The following is a 17099-nucleotide window of genomic DNA, read 5'->3' on the forward strand; positions in this document are numbered from 1 at the left end:
CCTTACACACCCAGGGATGGAGCCTGCAATGGAGGTATGTGCCCTTGGTCAGAATCGAACCCAGGACCCTTCAGTCTGGGAGCCGACGCTGTAATCACTGAGCAAAAACAGCTAGGGCTATATTTAAAAAAATAATAAACTTGGAGCCTCAAAAATTAGAATTAATCAGGATCTCTCTTGCATCCTACTTCATAGGGGAGGGGTCACCTGCCTTTCTGTAGACATCTGTTCTCTCTGGCCAGGCCAAGCCCTCAGAAAGGCCCATTCCCTAGACAGAGCTGCTAGCATTCTCAGGATCCACCAGCAGACAGGAATTGGGTCAGCAGGAAGGTAGCAAGCGGGGGTGTGGGGGGTGTGGGGGGGTGTCATTTGCGTTTCTGGAGTCTCTAAACTGGGAGCTCTACCAGGAAGCCTGCCGCCTTTGTCATTTAGATGAGGCCGTCCACCTAGCGGTGCGCAGGAATCGTCCATTTCCATTGCCCAACTGGCAGCAGAGGAAACTAATACTTTCGAGGCGACTTTGGAAATGTACCTCAGCCAGGGGGCAGCAGAGTTGACATTCGAGCCCAGGGCTGAGCACCTACCTGATAGTTTGGCTGCTAGCTGTCCTTGGTCTCAGCTCCTCCACTTTTTAAGTCCCTGGGGCCACAGGTTGAAAGCACCTTCCCAAGGAAGAAATAACGGGGAGCAACATCTCCCTCTAGTGGTAAGGGGGAAGAAAGGTTTCATGGAAGAGATTAAGAATGCTGGGTTAGAGCACGCCTGCGGAACCTTTCTTCTGCCAATGGCCATTTGGATATTTATTTATTATTATTATTTTATATATCTTTATTGATTTCAGAGAGAGGGAAGGAGAGGGAGAGAGATAGAAACATCAATGATGAGAGAGTCATTGATCGAGCCCGCAACTCGGGCATGTGCCCTGACCAGGAATCGAACCCCGATCGCCTGGATCCCAGGTCCACGCTCAACCACTGAGCCATGCCTGGCTGGGCGATTTGGATATTTATAACATCATTCCAGGGCCATACAAAATTATGACTTAAAAATTAGCCTACTGCTGGCCGGGTGTGGCTCAGCGGTTGAGCGTAGACCTAGGATCCAGGCCACTGGGGTTCGATTCCCAGTCAGGGCACATGCCCAGGTTGTGGGCTGCAGCCGATCAATGACTCTCATCATTGATGCTTCTGTCTCTCTCTCCCTCTCCTTTCCTCTCTCTGAAATCAATAAAGATATATTAAAAAAAAATAGCCTGCTATACTTGGTCAAACATTTAATTAACTCACCCCTAATATGATGGCTGGAACTGCGGTTGTCTTGGCAGGGCCAGAAGAAACGTCCCCCATCCCTGGTTTAGAGGGTCATCTGTGAGGCTATCCTTAGAAACCAATTTATCCAACCTGATATTACAGGTGGTGCAACTAAGCTGCAGAGAACAGAAGCGATCAGGCCAACCTCACAGCGAGTCCGGAGCAGTTGGTTAGACAGAAAGCTGTTCTTGTGTCTTTTTGTCGGGGCTCTGCTGGGTGCTTGGGATGCCCCGGGAAGGAGGGCACAGTCTCTGCGTTGGGCTGACTTGAGTCCTACCAATATTCACATGCGTAAGTCCCAGCCCCCAGAACCTCAGAATGTAAGTCTATGGGCTTTTCAGGGACCCACAAAAATATCTCTGAATACTAAGAGCAAAACAATTGGCTCCATTTTAAAAACAAAACACCCTGCATAATCAAAATTAGTATGTTTAATTAAATGTCTGCACAACAGGTTATGTCAACTTCGTTTATGGCAATATGACATTGTCATAAAGATGGCATTTGAAAACGATTTGGATCATTATTCTCGCTTTGAAATAAATCCCCAGTGAGCACCCTAAAAAAGTCAGTTGATCACAAATTAGACAAGTCACTGTAGCGATTAACCTCCCTGAGGTCTTGAGCGACGCACGGGAAACGGGTCGCTCGGGTTCAAATGCAGGCTGCGCCAAGGCACCGGGGCGCGACCCGGGTGGGCTCCGGGTCCCCGAGGTCCCGTCTTAGGGGCGACCGGCGGCAGCGCGAGCCGGCCGGGGCGCCCCGCGAGAGCTCGGCGGAGGCCGCCGGCACCGCCCAGGCGCAGCCCCTCGCCGCGCCGCGCACCGCCCCGGGGGACGCGCGGACCCGCGCCCGCGCCCCCGCCCCACGGCGCAGGCGGCCCGTCGCGGCGGCGGAGGTGCATTGTGGGGCTTGTAGTGCGGGGCGCGGGTGGGCGCGGCCGCGGCAGTCGCAGTCGCTGCGGGGCCATCTTCGGCGGCCGGCTGGCTCGGCCTGTGCACCCGCACCCGCGCCCCGCGCCCGGCCCGATGGCGCCGCGGCCGCTGAGCCCCTGGGTGCTGGCGCTGGGCGGCGCGGCGGCCGTGCTGGGCTCGGTGCTCTTCGTCCTCTGGAAGACCTACTTCGGCCGCGGGCCGGAGCGGCGCTGGGACGGCGGCGAGGGCTGGTGGGGCGCGGAGCCCGCGCGCCTCCCCGAGTGGGACGAGTGGGACGTGAGTGCCGGGCCGCGGCTGCGCTGGGGGCGGGCGGCGAGCGCCTGGCCCGGGCTCGGGGCCGCCGCAGGCCCGCGCGGGCGGCCGGGCCGTCGGGAGCCGGGGCGGAGGGGCGGGTGGGCGCCGGGCCGGGCCTCCCCGGGGCGTCAGGGCCGCAGCCCTCGCCGCCGGCGCCTGCGCGGTGCGCGGCCGGGGTGCGCGAGGGGCCGGCGCCTGCCCCGGGCTGTGGCCGCGCCGCGCTCCCGCCCCGACTCCGCGGCCCCTGCCACCCGGGGCGTGCGCGTGAGGAGCTTGGCGGGGTCACGCAGGGAAAGCCCGCAGACGAGGCGGAGGATTCGGGACCCCACCGGGCTGCGCCCGCGGGTCCCAGGCGGTGGAGGGCGGGGATGGGCGCTTTGGTGCCTGTGCCGGCCCCCGGGAAGGGCAGGGGGGAGGGCGAGGCCGCAGCTGCCCTGTACCCCGCAGCCCGAGGACGACGAGGGCGACGAGGGCGACGAGGGTGACGAGGGCGACGAGGGCGACGAGGAGGAAGAGCCGGCGCTGGAGGAGCTGGAGCAGCGCGAGGTGCTGGTGCTGGGCCTGGATGGCTCCGGGAAGAGCACGTTCCTGCGAGTCCTGTCGGGGAAGCCGCCGCGGGAAGGCCACATCCCCACGTGGGGCTTCAACTCCGTGCGGATGCCCACCAGGAACTTCGAGGTGGACCTGCTAGAGAGTGAGCAGACCCCCTCCCCTCCGCGCGCGCAGACGCCATCTCCCCATCGCCTGAGCTGGACCCAGGCCTGGGCTCTTTGCCTGGGGGTGGCTCCAAATGCTTATCTAAGCAGAACACACCCCTCTGTGCTTCCAGGGGCACAGGATACAAAACACGCTGTCTTTTGACGTGGGGGCCCCTCGTGAACAGGCAGCTCAGCTTTGTCCTGCCTGCCCCTCACTCCAGCTGAAGCGCACGTGCCTAACAGATACTAACAGCTAGTTTTCTGCATGCCAGTCATTTGACAGGCATTACAGTCATGTGTCACTTGACAGGGGTGGCATCTGAGAAATGTAGTTAGGTGATCTTATCCTTGTGCAGACATTATAGAGTGCACTTACACACCCAGATGGTACAGTCTGCTCCACACCTAGGCTATGTGGCGTATGCCCATTGCTCCTAGGCTACAAGCGTGTTACTGCACTGGATACCGTAGGCAGTTGTAATGCGTTGTGCTACAGTGTCACTAGGTGATGGGAATTTTCCAGCTCCATTATAATCTCATGGGACCATTGCCACACATGTGTTTCGATATTGACTGGAGTGTCATTATGTGGCGCATGACTGTACTTGATAGAATCCTCCCAGCAGCTCCATGCAACTGGAAACAATTATTACCCTCATTAAAACATGGGGAAACAAGCCTGCAACTGTCTGACTCTCCATGTTAAGCACACTGCTTGTTTCTCAAGGGTACTTGCTATTTTTCTTTTGTGTCTTCTGTCCTGCAAGCACTGTTCCCTCAGTCTGGGAAGCCCATCTACCCGCGATAAATTAGTATTCATCCTTCACGATTTACGTCAAACACGATGTCCTTGTGAAGCCTCCTCTGACCCCCATGCTAGGTTTAGGGCTCTTCCTCTGGGCGCACCTTCTGCTACAGTATTTGCCACATACCAGGCTCTGGGAGACAGACAAGTCTGATCCAGCTCTATCCCCTAGGCCCAGCCCACACAAGTACCTGGGAGAGCTTGTCGAGAGATCAGAGAGGGTCTGAGCAGCCCCTTGCCCTTGGTGTTAGGCTTCTTGGGATCTTGGGAGAGGATGGCAGAGGGAATTGAGAGGGGAGCAGTACTTAGCCACCTGTGTCTAGCCACAGACTTGGTAGAGGGACAGGTAGACGTCCTGCCAGCCAAAGGACTGGGTGGGCTGGGTTAAGTGCTAGGTAGGGGATCAGACTCAGGGCCTGGCTGTTGGCATGACTGGACCCAGTTCATCTGATCTCAGACACTTGCCTGTGGGTCAGATCTGGCTACATCTTGCCTCCCTGGTTATAGCAAACGTTGACATTCACCTAGTATTTGGTCTCTTCAACAAGCTTTCCCATCTCCCTCTTTTGTGCCAGGGACACAAAAAGGTCAAGTGGGGGTTCTGCACTTGAGGCCCACCCTGTCTGGCAGAGATAGTGCACCCCTCCTCCAACCCTGAGAGAAAGGATTTGGTGTTTTCATGTTACCCAAGGGTCTGACCAGGAACAGTCCAGCCTCCGTAAGGTTACTCGGCCTGGATTCAACCACAGATCTTCCATTCAAGTCCCGGGTTTTCTCCTCCCAGAACACACACTCTGCTGTGGTCTCCTACAATGCCGGGCCTGGAACCCAGCTGAGGATGGGCCTTTGTGGATCTTTGATGACTCTTCCCTTCCCCCACCTCCTATATCCATTTCATTAGCTAGTTCCGTCAGCTTAATGCTTGTCTGTCCGGCTTCTGGTCTGTCTGCTTTTCCCCACCTCCACCACTGCCTGCTTGCTCCAAGCTACTGCCCTCTCTCAGTACAACAAGTACAACAGCTTCCTTGCTGGTCGTCCTGCTTCTACTTGTCCCTGATGTCAGCCAGTGGTATCTTTCAGATCACGTCATTCTTGTTTAAAACCCTTAAGGGGCTCCCCGCAGTCCCACTGTGGCTTTCCAGGCCCTGTGTGGTTCAGCCCTGGCCAGCCTTGCTGGTCATGGCTTCTCCTCTCCCTCTGGTGGTGCCTTCGCCACCCTGGCCACCTTCTGCCCAGCCTCTCTTCCCTCTGCCTGGAATGCTTTTCTTTGCCTCTCCTGTGGCTAGTTCCTTCTCACCATCCCAGACTCAGCTCTCATGCCACCTCCTTGGGGAGACCTTCCTAGACCACCCAATCCAAAGCCACCCCTGCTCCCAGCCACTTTCCCTGTTTCTGTTTCCTTCCTTTCTGACATGTTTGTGTTATTGCTGTATCCATCCTGATTGTGGTGGGAGCCCCTTGAGAGCAGGGCCCCTGCCTGCCTTGCTCACCTCTGTATCCCCAGCACCCAGATCAGTGCTTGGCACCTAGTAAGCACTCAGTAAATACTTGTTGAGTGCCTGCTATGTGCCAGGCATTGTGCTGAGGGCTTTGGGGGGGATCCAGAGGTCAACAGCTCTAACTCTCAAAGAGCTTAGTGTCCACAAGGGCCAGAAGTATAACCAGAAACACTAGGCTGCAGGGTCACCAATGGGGACTCTGCAGAGGGACAGAACGAACAGGAAGGCAACCCACGTTGGGGATGTACATGGGCAGCCATGTGGTAGGACTGAGTATGGCGTTTCCAGGGGAAGAAAATGGGGTGACCAAACTGAACAAAAAAAACTGAATGGAGAACGGCTGTGCACAGGCAGGGCAGGAAGTCCTGGCTTCTGACCGCAGCTACCGTTGACTCAGGAGAAAGCTAGGAATTGTCAGGAGGCAAGGCAGCCCAGGAGAAATAACTAGAAGTACTACTTCTTGAGCATTTTTCTATATACCAGCCCTCAGAAGAGAACAGTGTATATGTACCTTTGGATTTTGTTGTTAGGTAAGTTCAGTGAGTAGGAGACTAACGTTTGAAGGTGGCAACTTAACCCAGGGAGACCCAGCTGTCACCTAGAACTAAACCCAGGTCTGATTGGCTGTGGAACCTGTGGTCTTTTCCTTGTTCTGGTTGATGAAACCTTGGGAAGCTGGAAGTAGGGTGGGGATGGGGCTGTATGTAGAGAGCCAGGGCTCAGGGAGGCTCTGAGCTGGCCCCTGACCTCTCCTTAGTCGGCGGCAGCCAGAACCTGCGCTTCTACTGGATGGAGTTTGTGAACGAGGTGGATGTGCTGGTGTTCATGGTGGACTCGGCTGACCGGCTGCGGCTGCCCTGGGCCCGGCAGGAGCTGCACAGGCTGCTGGACAAGGACCCCGACCTGCCTATCGTCGTGGTGGCCAACAAGCAGGTGAGGGCTCCAGGAGTCTGGTTCAGGCCAGACTTGATCCACAAGTGCCCAAAGTTACAGTTGGGAAGTGGCAAAGCCAGGACTTGAACTCAGATCGTCCTCAAAGTCTCTGCTCTTAACCACTACACTGTACCTCTCCTGGGAGCCAGAGAGGTGCCCTGGGCCCAGCAGCCCTCAGCATCACAGACCTAAAGTGCTCTCTCAATAGCAGGTGAAACCGCCAAGGTACGGAGTCCTGAAATATCTCCCATGGCCTGTGACCCTGACCTTGAATGTCATGGGACGTTTCCAACCTGGTTGGAGAGAGGCTTGTGTCTTTGACCTCAGAGTCCCCCTGCCTGTCGGGAAATAGGTGACCTTCATAAATAGGTGACTGTAGGTCTTGGTCTGCCTGGGACAGTCCCCGTTTATGCCTGTTGTTCTAGTATGATTATTGGTAGTGCCCATTTTGAGTCTCAGAAGTACACCGATTTGGACAATGAATTACATCATCACCCTACATATAAACTATAATTTATAGCAATTTTGATGTATTTTTTAAAATTGATTTCAGAGAGAGGAAGGGAGAGGGAGAATCATCCATTAGAGTCATTGATGAGCTGCCTCCTGCACACCCCTTGCTGGGGATTGGGCCTGAAACCCAGGCATGTGCCCTGACTGGGAATCAAACCCTGGTTCATGGGCCAGTGCTCAGCCAGAGCCACACCAGGCAGGCTATAACAATTTTGAACCTACAGGAGACAACACCGAAGGTCCCAGCATTCTATGAATTGCTCCAAAAAGAATCATTTTAATTTTAGGCCAGTCTTGACGTTAAAATGTGCCCTCACCAGCCGTATTCTATAGTTGCCTCATACTTTCCTCAGCTGGTGTCTGGAGTCGGGGGGCAAGGCCCTTGTCCAGAAGTGACCCCACTGTAAGATCTCTCCACTACTGAGTTTAGGAACCTAAGCTGGGATTCCTATAAGGGTCCTATACTTGGGTATCACACCAACCTGAGTTTGACATCTGGCTCTGCCACTTCTATTTCCTTGACAATGACTTCACCTTCCCTGAGCCAATTTCCTCATCAGTTTACACTGTGAGAATTAAATAAGACTTAGTACCTATCACAATGCCTGACGTATAGGAAGTGCTGCTCATGATGGGATGAAGAGAGGTTAGTACAGAGGAAAGGCAGAGATGAGGAAGAGTTTAGACCAGGGGTTCCAGAGGCCACTTCTGGGAACTTGGGCCCCAGGGTTCCCTGAAGCAGCTCAAGTTTATTTCGTGGGCGATGAGGCTGGGTGTTGGGAAAAACTGGTTGTTTCACCAGGACCTGAGCGAGGCCTTGAGCATGGTGGAGCTACAGCAGGAGCTGGGTCTGCAGGCTGTCAACAGGCAGCGGGAAGTCTTCCTCTTGGGAGCCAGCATCGCCCCTGCAGGACCCGGCTTTGGAAACCCTGGCACCGTGCACATCTGGAAACTACTCTTGCAGCTTCTCTCCTAGGTGGGCACCACCTGTTCACCGACCAGCCCTTGGGTGCCCCAGTTCCGCTGCTCCTGCTTCTTCCTCTCCCGCCTGGGCCTGGGCCAGGAGCTACACATCCCTTCTCTCCTTGCCCTCATGAGCAGGGTCTGGGCAAGGCCAAGAACCACGAAGAAGCCTTCCTGGTGAGGTGGCAATGGGGCTGAAGCGGGGAGGTGGATGGGGCAGAGGGCGAGCACAGAGAGTATCTGGCTTCTTCTGGACAGAAGGGGATCCAGCGTTTACAGTGAGGGCGCCTCCCGACCTGTGTGGTGAGATGCTCAGTGGGCTCAGTGCTCCCTGCCCTGCAGGTTCCTGTGGCTGAGGGCCATCTAGGTGTCAGAAGTACTCCCAGTCTAGACTGTTCGCTTCTGGCAACTGCATGCTCCTCCTCGAGGGTGGTTCTGGACAGTGAACCCTGGCTCTCAGCTCCACATTGTCCTTCAGCCCAGCTCTGCCCATCTGGCTTATGGCCTTGACCAGTCTCTCCCTCTGGCCCCAGGGCCATCATTTTGAAAGGATTTCTATGGTTTTCTCAAATTGGGAGATGCATTTCCCAGCAACAGAGATAAGAAATTGAGGACAAACCTGAAGGTCATCATATCAAGGATCTGAAACCCCCCGCCTTCCCCAAGCCAAGGCCTGGCCCACCAGCCTCTCATGACTGTAGAATAAGAGGTGCTCATCCTCTAATCAGAAAAACTGAAAGCTTTCCCCCACCAAGTCTGGAGGCAAAAGCTGCTGCTATTGTGTTAACTGTGCCAGCGCCCATGCTTTCGTAAGTGGGGAGACTGGAGTCCCATTCCCCGGGGGGGAAGAAGACCGAAGACGCCCATCAGAGCTGGGCATCGTGATTATTTATTTATTTATAGAGGGAACAGGCCAAAGACTTACGCTCTGTTTCTAGGTGTGTTATCAAAACCCCATGTGACTGTCATGGAAAATTTGGATCTTTGAGGAAAATAGCTGGAATCATGAATGACAAAGTGATAAGCTATAAGCCGTAGCTGCCCCTGCCCATTGGCTGTAATTGATGTCAGTGTACTTCACACTGATCCACATGAATGTAACTCCATCAGTAGTCAGACCCCTTCTATATAGGTAACAAAGGACTCTGGGAAAGGAAATTTCAGTCATGTAAATCCAGGTGAAAAGAAATGAAAGACGTAGCAGACCAGCCAGTGGGGTAGCCTGGGGCTCGTGGCTCAGCCTTTTAGACCCGTGGCTGCCCAGCCACAGTGGAGCTGGAGGGAACGTCCGTTCTCTCCGTGCACAGATTCTCCTTCCAGGGACCAGCCAGCCTAAGGGCCGTCTTGTCTGCACCGACATTCTCTTTAGTGCAGGCAAAGGAAGGGGCCTTGTCTGTCGTGGCCACTGAATTAACAGCCGCAAGTGGACTTTTGCGAGAGCAGATGCCCGACTCAGTTTGCTTTTCCGTTGAGAACAGGTCACGTGCCTTTGTTTCACTTGATGTTTACTCTCTTCAGTTCTGTGGCTGGTGCAAGACAAGGGGCGGAGGGAGGCAGGAGAAGTGAAGAGTAGCCTGCTCTGCCCGGGGGCTGCAGGACTTTCTGCATTGAGTTGATTTGTCTGCTTTTATTTTCAATAATTAAGGAACGACTTGGGTTGTAGAATAGCCTTTGAAACTTTTCTGACAACTTCTCGCTTCTGTGTTCTATAAGCCCCAGCTGGTTTCCAGTGCTTGAAAGTTACCTTTGGGACCAGCGTTGGTGAGGGGACCCTTTTCTTCCCCTGAGATCTGCCTTGGCCTACTGAGTACCACTATGTAGTGCAATTCTTAAAGTCCCCAGCAGGGGAAGGTGAACTTGAATAGAGTTCAACTGTATGTAGTTGAGCTGCTTTTAAAGACCACTCAGAAGTAATGGGTCCCAGTGGCACCAGAAGACACACACTGCTGAGAGGCACTGCAGGGTCGGACTGCCACTCCTGATACTTCTACAGAATAGAGATGTTCTGTTGGCCAGTGGATGTGCCCCAGCAAGTCTGTGGCTGAAGCCTGCACTCCTCTGCTGGGGCTGCTGGCCTGTCCTCCAAGCAGAGTGCCACAGGGCCCATCTGCTCTGATTTCCAGGACCAGACGCTGCGCAAGGTGGGACAGCGTCCTTTCTTAAGAAAAGCTAGCTGCCTGGCCTTGTGGTGCTCTTACCAGTTGCTCCTGAATGTGACGTTGATTCAGGAACCCAGATAACTGCTTTTGCAAACCAGGCATTACCTGGAGCTGTTCATCTCAAAGGGAGGTTCCTGAGCTAGCCAGGGTGACACCTTCCCGCCACTGCCCCACCTCTGCAGCTCCTGCCTACCTGAGCCTGGGAATATAGGGAGGAAGTGTCTGGGCAGTTCTTGTAATGAAGATGGCAGCAGGAAGGCTCTGGACCTGAGAGCATGTGGGCACTAACCACGCGGTACCCACTCTTCACGAGGGAGGGAAGCCTCTGCTTAGCTGGGATATGTGGATGGTCTGGGCAAGAGAGCTTGAGGATTCTGGGACCATCACCGTGGACTGCCTATCCCAAGAAGCCTCTGGCACCTCTTGGTGCCCACAACTGCCCATCACTGAGCAGTGGTACCAGCTCTAAGACTGGGGAGGGGATGGTGTCAGTCCTCATTGCCCCCAGCCCTCCGCAGAGGTGCTGGTGAAAATGTCATAACTGGACTATCTGCCTGAAGGAAGCACCTGATTCTCCATACAACCTTTCCACCTGCCTTTGGAAAACACTTTGTTCTTATGCTAGTTTAGTAGCAACTGCCAGCACTTTGCACCAGCTGCTGGAACCTGCCTGTGGTGTTGTCCTCTTGCCGCTGCTCCAGACCTTGAATGGGACAGTGAGCAGTGTGCCTCCCACGCTTGCTGTCTACTTACAAGTCCTCAGAGTCCTTTCTAGTAGCTCTGAAAAGGGGACCCTCCAACTTTTCCTCATCTGCTGTGTCCGGGAGATGAGTGCACTAAGGAATGGGGGAGGATTCCCACCAAAGATCTGGAATAAAGGGCCTTGCTGCCCTGCCTGAGCCTCGCGAACCCAGACCCGCAGGCTGCTGAGGACAGACGGCGTGAGATGGAGTGCAGGCAGCGCCCGAGGTACTACACAATAAATGCCAAAAACTCAGCTGGTTTCATTTGAATTGTGATTTTGATGAATGTGTGTTGGGTGCTTACAGTCCCAGTGAGGGACAGCTAGAGGGTGGTTCCAGAACACTTCCTGTGATCCAATTTGTCAACAGCAAGTCCCCAGCCCCTTCAGTCCACATGGGGTTGGGGTGGTATCCAAACCCTCCTCCCACTCCTGGCTCTGGCCCTTTTAGCAAAGCCTGGAAATGGGACCACCAAGGACATCATCTGACAGCCTCCACACCCCAGGTCAGAATGGAGGCCACTCCCCAAGCATTTCCAGGCAAGGCCCCTGCACTCGCCCTGTCTGATAGAGGATGTCAAGCAGATTAAAAACCAGTTATGATGGACAGGTATTGCTAACAGGAAGTCTGGGGTATGGGGGCTACAGGACACTTACAGGGCCTGGGGGCAGGGGGTAATGGTAGGGAAGACTTCCTAAAATTGGCACCTGAGCCCGGCCTCTGTGGCTCAGTGGTTAACCAGTTCGATTCCCAGTCAAGGTACATGCCCGGGTTGTGGGCTTGATCCCCAGTAGGGGGTGTGCAGGAGGCAGCTGATCAGTGACTGTCATTGATGTTTCCATTTCCCTCTCCTTTCCTCTCTCTCTAAAATCAATAAAAACATTTTAAATAAATAAATAAAATAAAATTGGCACCTGAACTGGGTAAAGAAGCAAGGTGTCAGGGGCCTGCCTAGTCAAAGGCCTGAATCTGGGAGGCTGTGAAGGACTGAAACTACGAGGCCAAACAGCAAAGGCCCTCTGGAGCTCCGCTAGACTCGGTCCTAAAGGCCGTGCTTGCCGTGCCTGGTGGCCAGTCACTGCTGGAGTCTCAGTGTGCCCTGGTGGGTCAGATGGCAGCAAGTAAAAGCCCAGGCCTAGCTGTAGGAGAGACGTGACTTCAGCCCACCCCCAGTGCCGCCCAGCCTGTTCCCTTACCTGCAAGACGAGAATAAAATCACACCTTATGGGGCCTGACGTGAAATGATTTATGTAAAATCACTAAGCTCTTTAAAAGCACTAAGAGACATTTTCCGTGCTTGTAGAAGCCTCAGGAACAGGAGGATTTTTGTATCATTAGTAGCTGAAGACAGAGTATCAAGACTAAGAAAATGCCCAGTGCACACCCTGCAGCCTGCCTACGACCCTGCTATGGAACAGCCACCATCTCCTCACGTCACCCAAATGAGGCGGGCCTGGCCCTAGCCCTGGGCCCTGGCCCCGAGTGGGGTTCGGCCAGCCTCTAACCACACGCCCCTCCTTGCCTTCAACCCTGGCTCCAGCTTCTTGGTCCAGCAGGAGGCTTCCGCCTGGGGCCGGTGTAGACCAGTCACTCGACCTCCATCGTGTTCTGTAAAGACTGAGTGAAGGCTTGCCACTCCACTGGGTAAAAACGCTTATAGACGTTGATCTTGTTCCGAATCTGTTTCGGGGTATCTTGATAGTAATTCTTCTCATCCCGGGCCATGGCCTAAGAAGAGAGAAGGGTTACTTGAGGGCTGGACAGGCAAAGGCTCAAATCCTAGCTCTGCTGGAGGTGGGCCAGCCACTTCCTGTCCCAGAGGCTCAGCTTCCTCACCTCAAAAGCCATGGTGTATGTGGGGAAATGGGGGCAGATGCTGCAGGGGCCAGCTGAGCAGCGCATGCTTCAACCACAGCCAATTAATCCCACTAGGCATGGGGGGAGAGGGGGCAGTGTAGCCAGATCTTTCCATTTTTAACTGAAGCCAAAAATAGGGACTTTTATTTGAAACCTCCTATAACTAAAATGGCAACTAGTTCAAGTTCTTTGTAAATACTATGCAAGCAAAACAACGTATTTGTGGGACAGCCACTCAGTCTACCAGCTATAAGCACTGTCAGTAGGATCCATCTCCTAGAGTCTTTCTTCCCTTTGTTTCGACTCAGGAAACTGGCCCTAGACAAGCAGATCAGATCACGAATGGTCCACGATGCCTTTCCAACAGGCCCAAGTGGTGCTTTCTGTCAGGCCTGAGCTACTCACCTTGTAGTCCTCCCCATGGTTCTCCACCATGTAGCGTACATAGTCTATGAGGTCCCGAGACAGCGTATTTCCTTTCTTTTCTGGGAGACTGGCTTCTGCCTCCAGGTCTGGGGTGAGAGAAGCCAGGAGACAGGGAATGAGGTGTTGCTTCCTGCACTGTCTGAGCTGCCCAGTCACCCCTTCGCCCAATCCCAAGCCATCTGGTGGGCTTTGCCTCTCCGCCCCCATATTCAGTGCTAGAATCTCCCTCTTCAGCCCCTTGGGTCCCAGGCTCTGCCTATGACACAATCATCTGCCAGTGGCAACTTCCTGAAAGGCAAGTCATCTCTTTGGACCTCAGATAGGTAAGAAAAAGGCAGCATACTTATAATCTTTATTTAGTGCCAGGTCCTGGGACAGAGATGAAAATACACTGCCTGTCCACAGGCCAGGGCTCCCTTCCAGCTCTAAACTGAGACCCTCTTTTTTTTTTTTTAATTAAATATATCTTTATTGATTTCAGAGAGAGAAGAAGGGAGAGGAAGAGAGAGATAGAAACATCAATGATGAGTCATTGATCAGCTGCCTCCTGCATGCCCCCTGCTGGGGATGGAGCCCACAACCCAGGCATGTGTCCTGACCGGGAATCGAACCTCGATCTCCTGGATCTTAGGTCTCTTAGGTCCATGCTCAACCACTAAGCCACGCCCAGCTTGGCGAGACCCTCTTCTTGAAGTGTTACTGTAAACATGAAACAGGAAAGGCCTGAAAAAGTGAGAACTAGGGCCTAAGGCTGGGCCTGGCACCTCTCTTCCATGGGAGGAAAAAGCCAAGCTGTGGAGCCAGTGATGGCTTTGCTTTTGAAATAGCTACGCAAATGCTCCCTCCTTCTCATCTATGACGGAAGAAAAATAGCTCACGGAAGGAAACACGGTAGTCAAATCTTATCCAGGGTTAAGTGCAAAATTGCTTAGAGTCAAAATTTTTAAAATTAGCTTTGACTACAATAAGTACATGATTTTATATATGCAGTCCAATGCAGTAATCCTTATGAGAATCACTGAGATATACTAAAGACAGGACCTCAAGGAATTCTATATCAAATGTCTGGCTATTCAAATCTTTTACATTCAGGAGAACTGTCAGAAATCTGATATAAGGCCCAGTCAGCATGGCTTAGTGGTTGAGCACTGACCTATGATCCAGGAGATCACTGTTTAATTCCCAGTTAGGGCACATGTCCAGGGTTTCGGGCTCCATCCCCAGTAGGGGGCGTGCAGGAGGCAGCTGATCAATGACTCTCCCATCATTGATGTTTCTATCTCTCTCCTTCTCCCTTCCTCCTGAAATCAATAAAGACATATTAAAAAAAAAATCTGATGTAAGAGGAAGGGTGGGTGGAGAATTCCAGAGTATTCTGAGTTTCTATGGCCTTAATGAACATGAAATTGATTAGTCATTGGGAAGATTAAATAAGATGGTGACATCTCTACAAATCTGTTCATCCTTAAATTTAGGAGAAGCTGAAATGTGTGCCTGAGACTTCATGGTTTCTTTTCTAACCTCTCAGGCACCTGGCTCCATCCCCCCTGAACATCTCTGACCTCACTTGACACATATGAGTTTCGTCAGTAGACTAAACGTTCCAGCTGGAGACACAACTCTAACTCTGTGAGCCCTGGACCAGATCACTTCTTTCTGATCCTCCATTTTTCCATCTGCCCTTTCCGGCCCTGACTATGCTGGATGGTAACCTACAGGAATGTGGCCAGTACTCACCATTTAGCACATAGGGCTTCCGCACGAGCTCCTGAGGCTTCTCTAAGTCTACCTCCATGGCCTTGACCTGCAGAGAACAAAGCGAGTGAGGCCAGTAGATGAAGGAAGGATCCGGATGAGGGAAACTTCTAGATGCTCTTGCTCATCCCAGCACCACTGCATGACACATAAGAATCCCTGCACAAGGTTAGGCAGGAATAGATGACAAGGAGAACCAATGCCCTAAAGGCTTCATGGTTTCCAAGAGACTCAAGCAAGCAATTGTCTTTCTGCATCTACCTGCGAAATGAGCATAATACTCCTTGTCTGCTTCACTTTGTTGGGTGACAATCCAATGAAACAACACACAGAAGTGCTTTATAATTTACAATGAGGGGGAGATGTCAGATCTCTTCTCTATGGCGATTTAGTAGTGAACAGAACACAAAGTCCTTGTCCCCAAGGGGATTATGTTGGGCAAAAGAGAGAAACAAATATATAGCACCACCAAGTATTTGCAAGTGCTATAAATTAACGCAGGAGAGAAGTTGCTGGGGGGGGGGGGAGGAGAAGGTGCTATTTTTTTTAAAAGGGTAGCCCAGGAAATCCTTATTTGGGAGAAACTGGCCCTAGAGAAAGCCTCAGACCAAGGACGAATGGATGGCTGGGGGGAAGATGCAAGGAAAAGCAAAGATCCAAACTCGGGAGTCCTTACTAGGAAAGTCAAGGGCAGAAAAAGCTAAATTCTGGGAAATATCACTGAGATGCCAACAGGTGAATTTCAGAGGGAAAAGCAAGTGGAGAAGCAGCTCCCACCCAGGCCCGGATGTGGGGTAAGGAACAGAGGGGAGGCCGCCAAGGCGCCCTCGGCCGCATCCGGCCGGGTCGGGTGGGCGGCCGCGGGGAGGCCCAGGGCGGGCGCCTGAAGCCCCGCTAACCCCGGGGGAACGAGGCCCGGGGCCCGCCGCGTCAGTACCTTTCTCTTACGGAGGGGCACCGCCTTGTTGGGGTCCATGGCCAACCCCATCTCGGCCAGGTTCTGCCGCACGGACTTGCCGTGGTCCCAGGCATGTCGGATGTGGGAGCTGCGGGAAAAGAGAGGGAGGGAGGGCGCCTATGTGTCAGCTCGCGGGCCCCCCGGCCAGGCCCGCGGCCTCCTGCGACCCGCCCCCTCACCATTCGATCCGCGGGGCGGCCTTCCGGCGAGCATTCCGGTTCAGACGCTTCCGGTTAACGTTGTAGCCGAACTTCTGCCGCCGGGTCTTCCCCTTGGCCTTGGGCATCACGCCGACCCCCGCTCAGGCAACTCAGACCCGGCGCCGCTCGCTCCGAGAACCTCGTGCGACGGGCTCCTTCCGGCGGCTGCGTGCGCGGCTTGGCAGGCTTTCTGGGAAATGTAGTCCTCCCCGGAGCAATACCGGGCTGACGACTACAACTCCCAGGAGGCATTGAGAAGCTGCGCCTGCGTTCAACGCTCAGCAACCCCCCATACCCCCGCCCCTTTCATGACCGCATCAGGAGGCGGAGCTTAGCGTTGCCCCGGACACCGCGTCTGCTGGCCCTGTGGCTCCCCAGGCGCCCTTGAACCCGCGCAGCCAGCCCGCCTAGCGCCTCGGCGGCTAGTTAGCCAGCCCGCACCGTTCTTCCCGCAGGCACAAAGCTGGCTCCCCGCGGCTGGCAGGCCGTGCTCGACCTCAACTGCATGACCCCCTCCCTCCGGGCCCCGTCCCTGCCCAGGGACAGAGTACAGCCGAGCTGGCCCCAGGGCCCAGGCTGCTATGTCCAGTCTTGCAGGCCAGCCAGGCCTGGCCACCCCCTAGGCCCTGGAGTCGGAGGAAAGGCGCGCTCCGCTTGGCCACGGCGCATGGAAGCGCCGGCTTAGGCAAAGGAGCGCTCGCCGCGCGCTCGGTGTCTGTCCTGCGCGGCCCCCCGTGACCGCGACGTCGCCGGGGCCCGCGCTGGAGCACAGGCCCTATTGCACAGCGGGCGCAGAGAGGGTAAACTGAGGAACAGTCTCAGTCCCAGGGCAGGGCCCCTGTGCTCAAGCCCCTCTCCCTGGAGGGGGCATTTCCAGGCCCGCTGCCCAGCGCCTGGCATGCAGCAGGCGCTCACCACGCCTCGGATGGAGAGCCGCTTCCCCAAGCCGAGCGCGTCACGAGGGCAGAAGGCACCTGGAGAAGGGCCCGGAGGAGCCTGCCGGAGGCTTCGCAGCCCGGCGCGCGTCCGTGGGGATCTCGCAGCCGACTGG

The 17099-nt window shown here is 54.5% G+C and overlaps 2 protein-coding genes across 2 annotated transcripts; one reads left to right on the forward strand and one right to left on the reverse strand.

Annotated features, from left to right (window-relative positions):
• Window positions 1-2323: 2323 nt before the first annotated feature.
• Window positions 2324-10589, forward strand: ARL10 (ARF like GTPase 10). Its single transcript, XM_087816987.1, has 4 exons — window positions 2324-2521; window positions 2987-3233; window positions 6299-6474; window positions 7790-10589. The coding sequence occupies exons 1-4, from the start codon at window positions 2339-2341 to the stop codon at window positions 7961-7963; spliced, it is 780 nt and encodes a 259-aa protein (XP_087673113.1). The 5' UTR covers window positions 2324-2338; the 3' UTR covers window positions 7964-10589.
• Window positions 10590-12344: 1755 nt separating this feature from the next.
• Window positions 12345-16189, reverse strand: NOP16 (NOP16 nucleolar protein). Its single transcript, XM_016208783.2, has 5 exons — window positions 16028-16189; window positions 15828-15936; window positions 14873-14939; window positions 13115-13221; window positions 12345-12580 (listed from the first exon to the last, which is right to left on the reverse strand). The coding sequence occupies exons 1-5, from the start codon at window positions 16132-16134 to the stop codon at window positions 12440-12442; spliced, it is 531 nt and encodes a 176-aa protein (XP_016064269.1). The 5' UTR covers window positions 16135-16189; the 3' UTR covers window positions 12345-12439.
• Window positions 16190-17099: the final 910 nt, after the last annotated feature.

Source organism: Miniopterus natalensis, chromosome 4 (genome assembly GCF_054644295.1).
Source record: "Miniopterus natalensis isolate mMinNat1 chromosome 4, mMinNat1.hap1, whole genome shotgun sequence".
Taxonomy (NCBI): Eukaryota; Metazoa; Chordata; class Mammalia; order Chiroptera; family Miniopteridae; genus Miniopterus; species Miniopterus natalensis.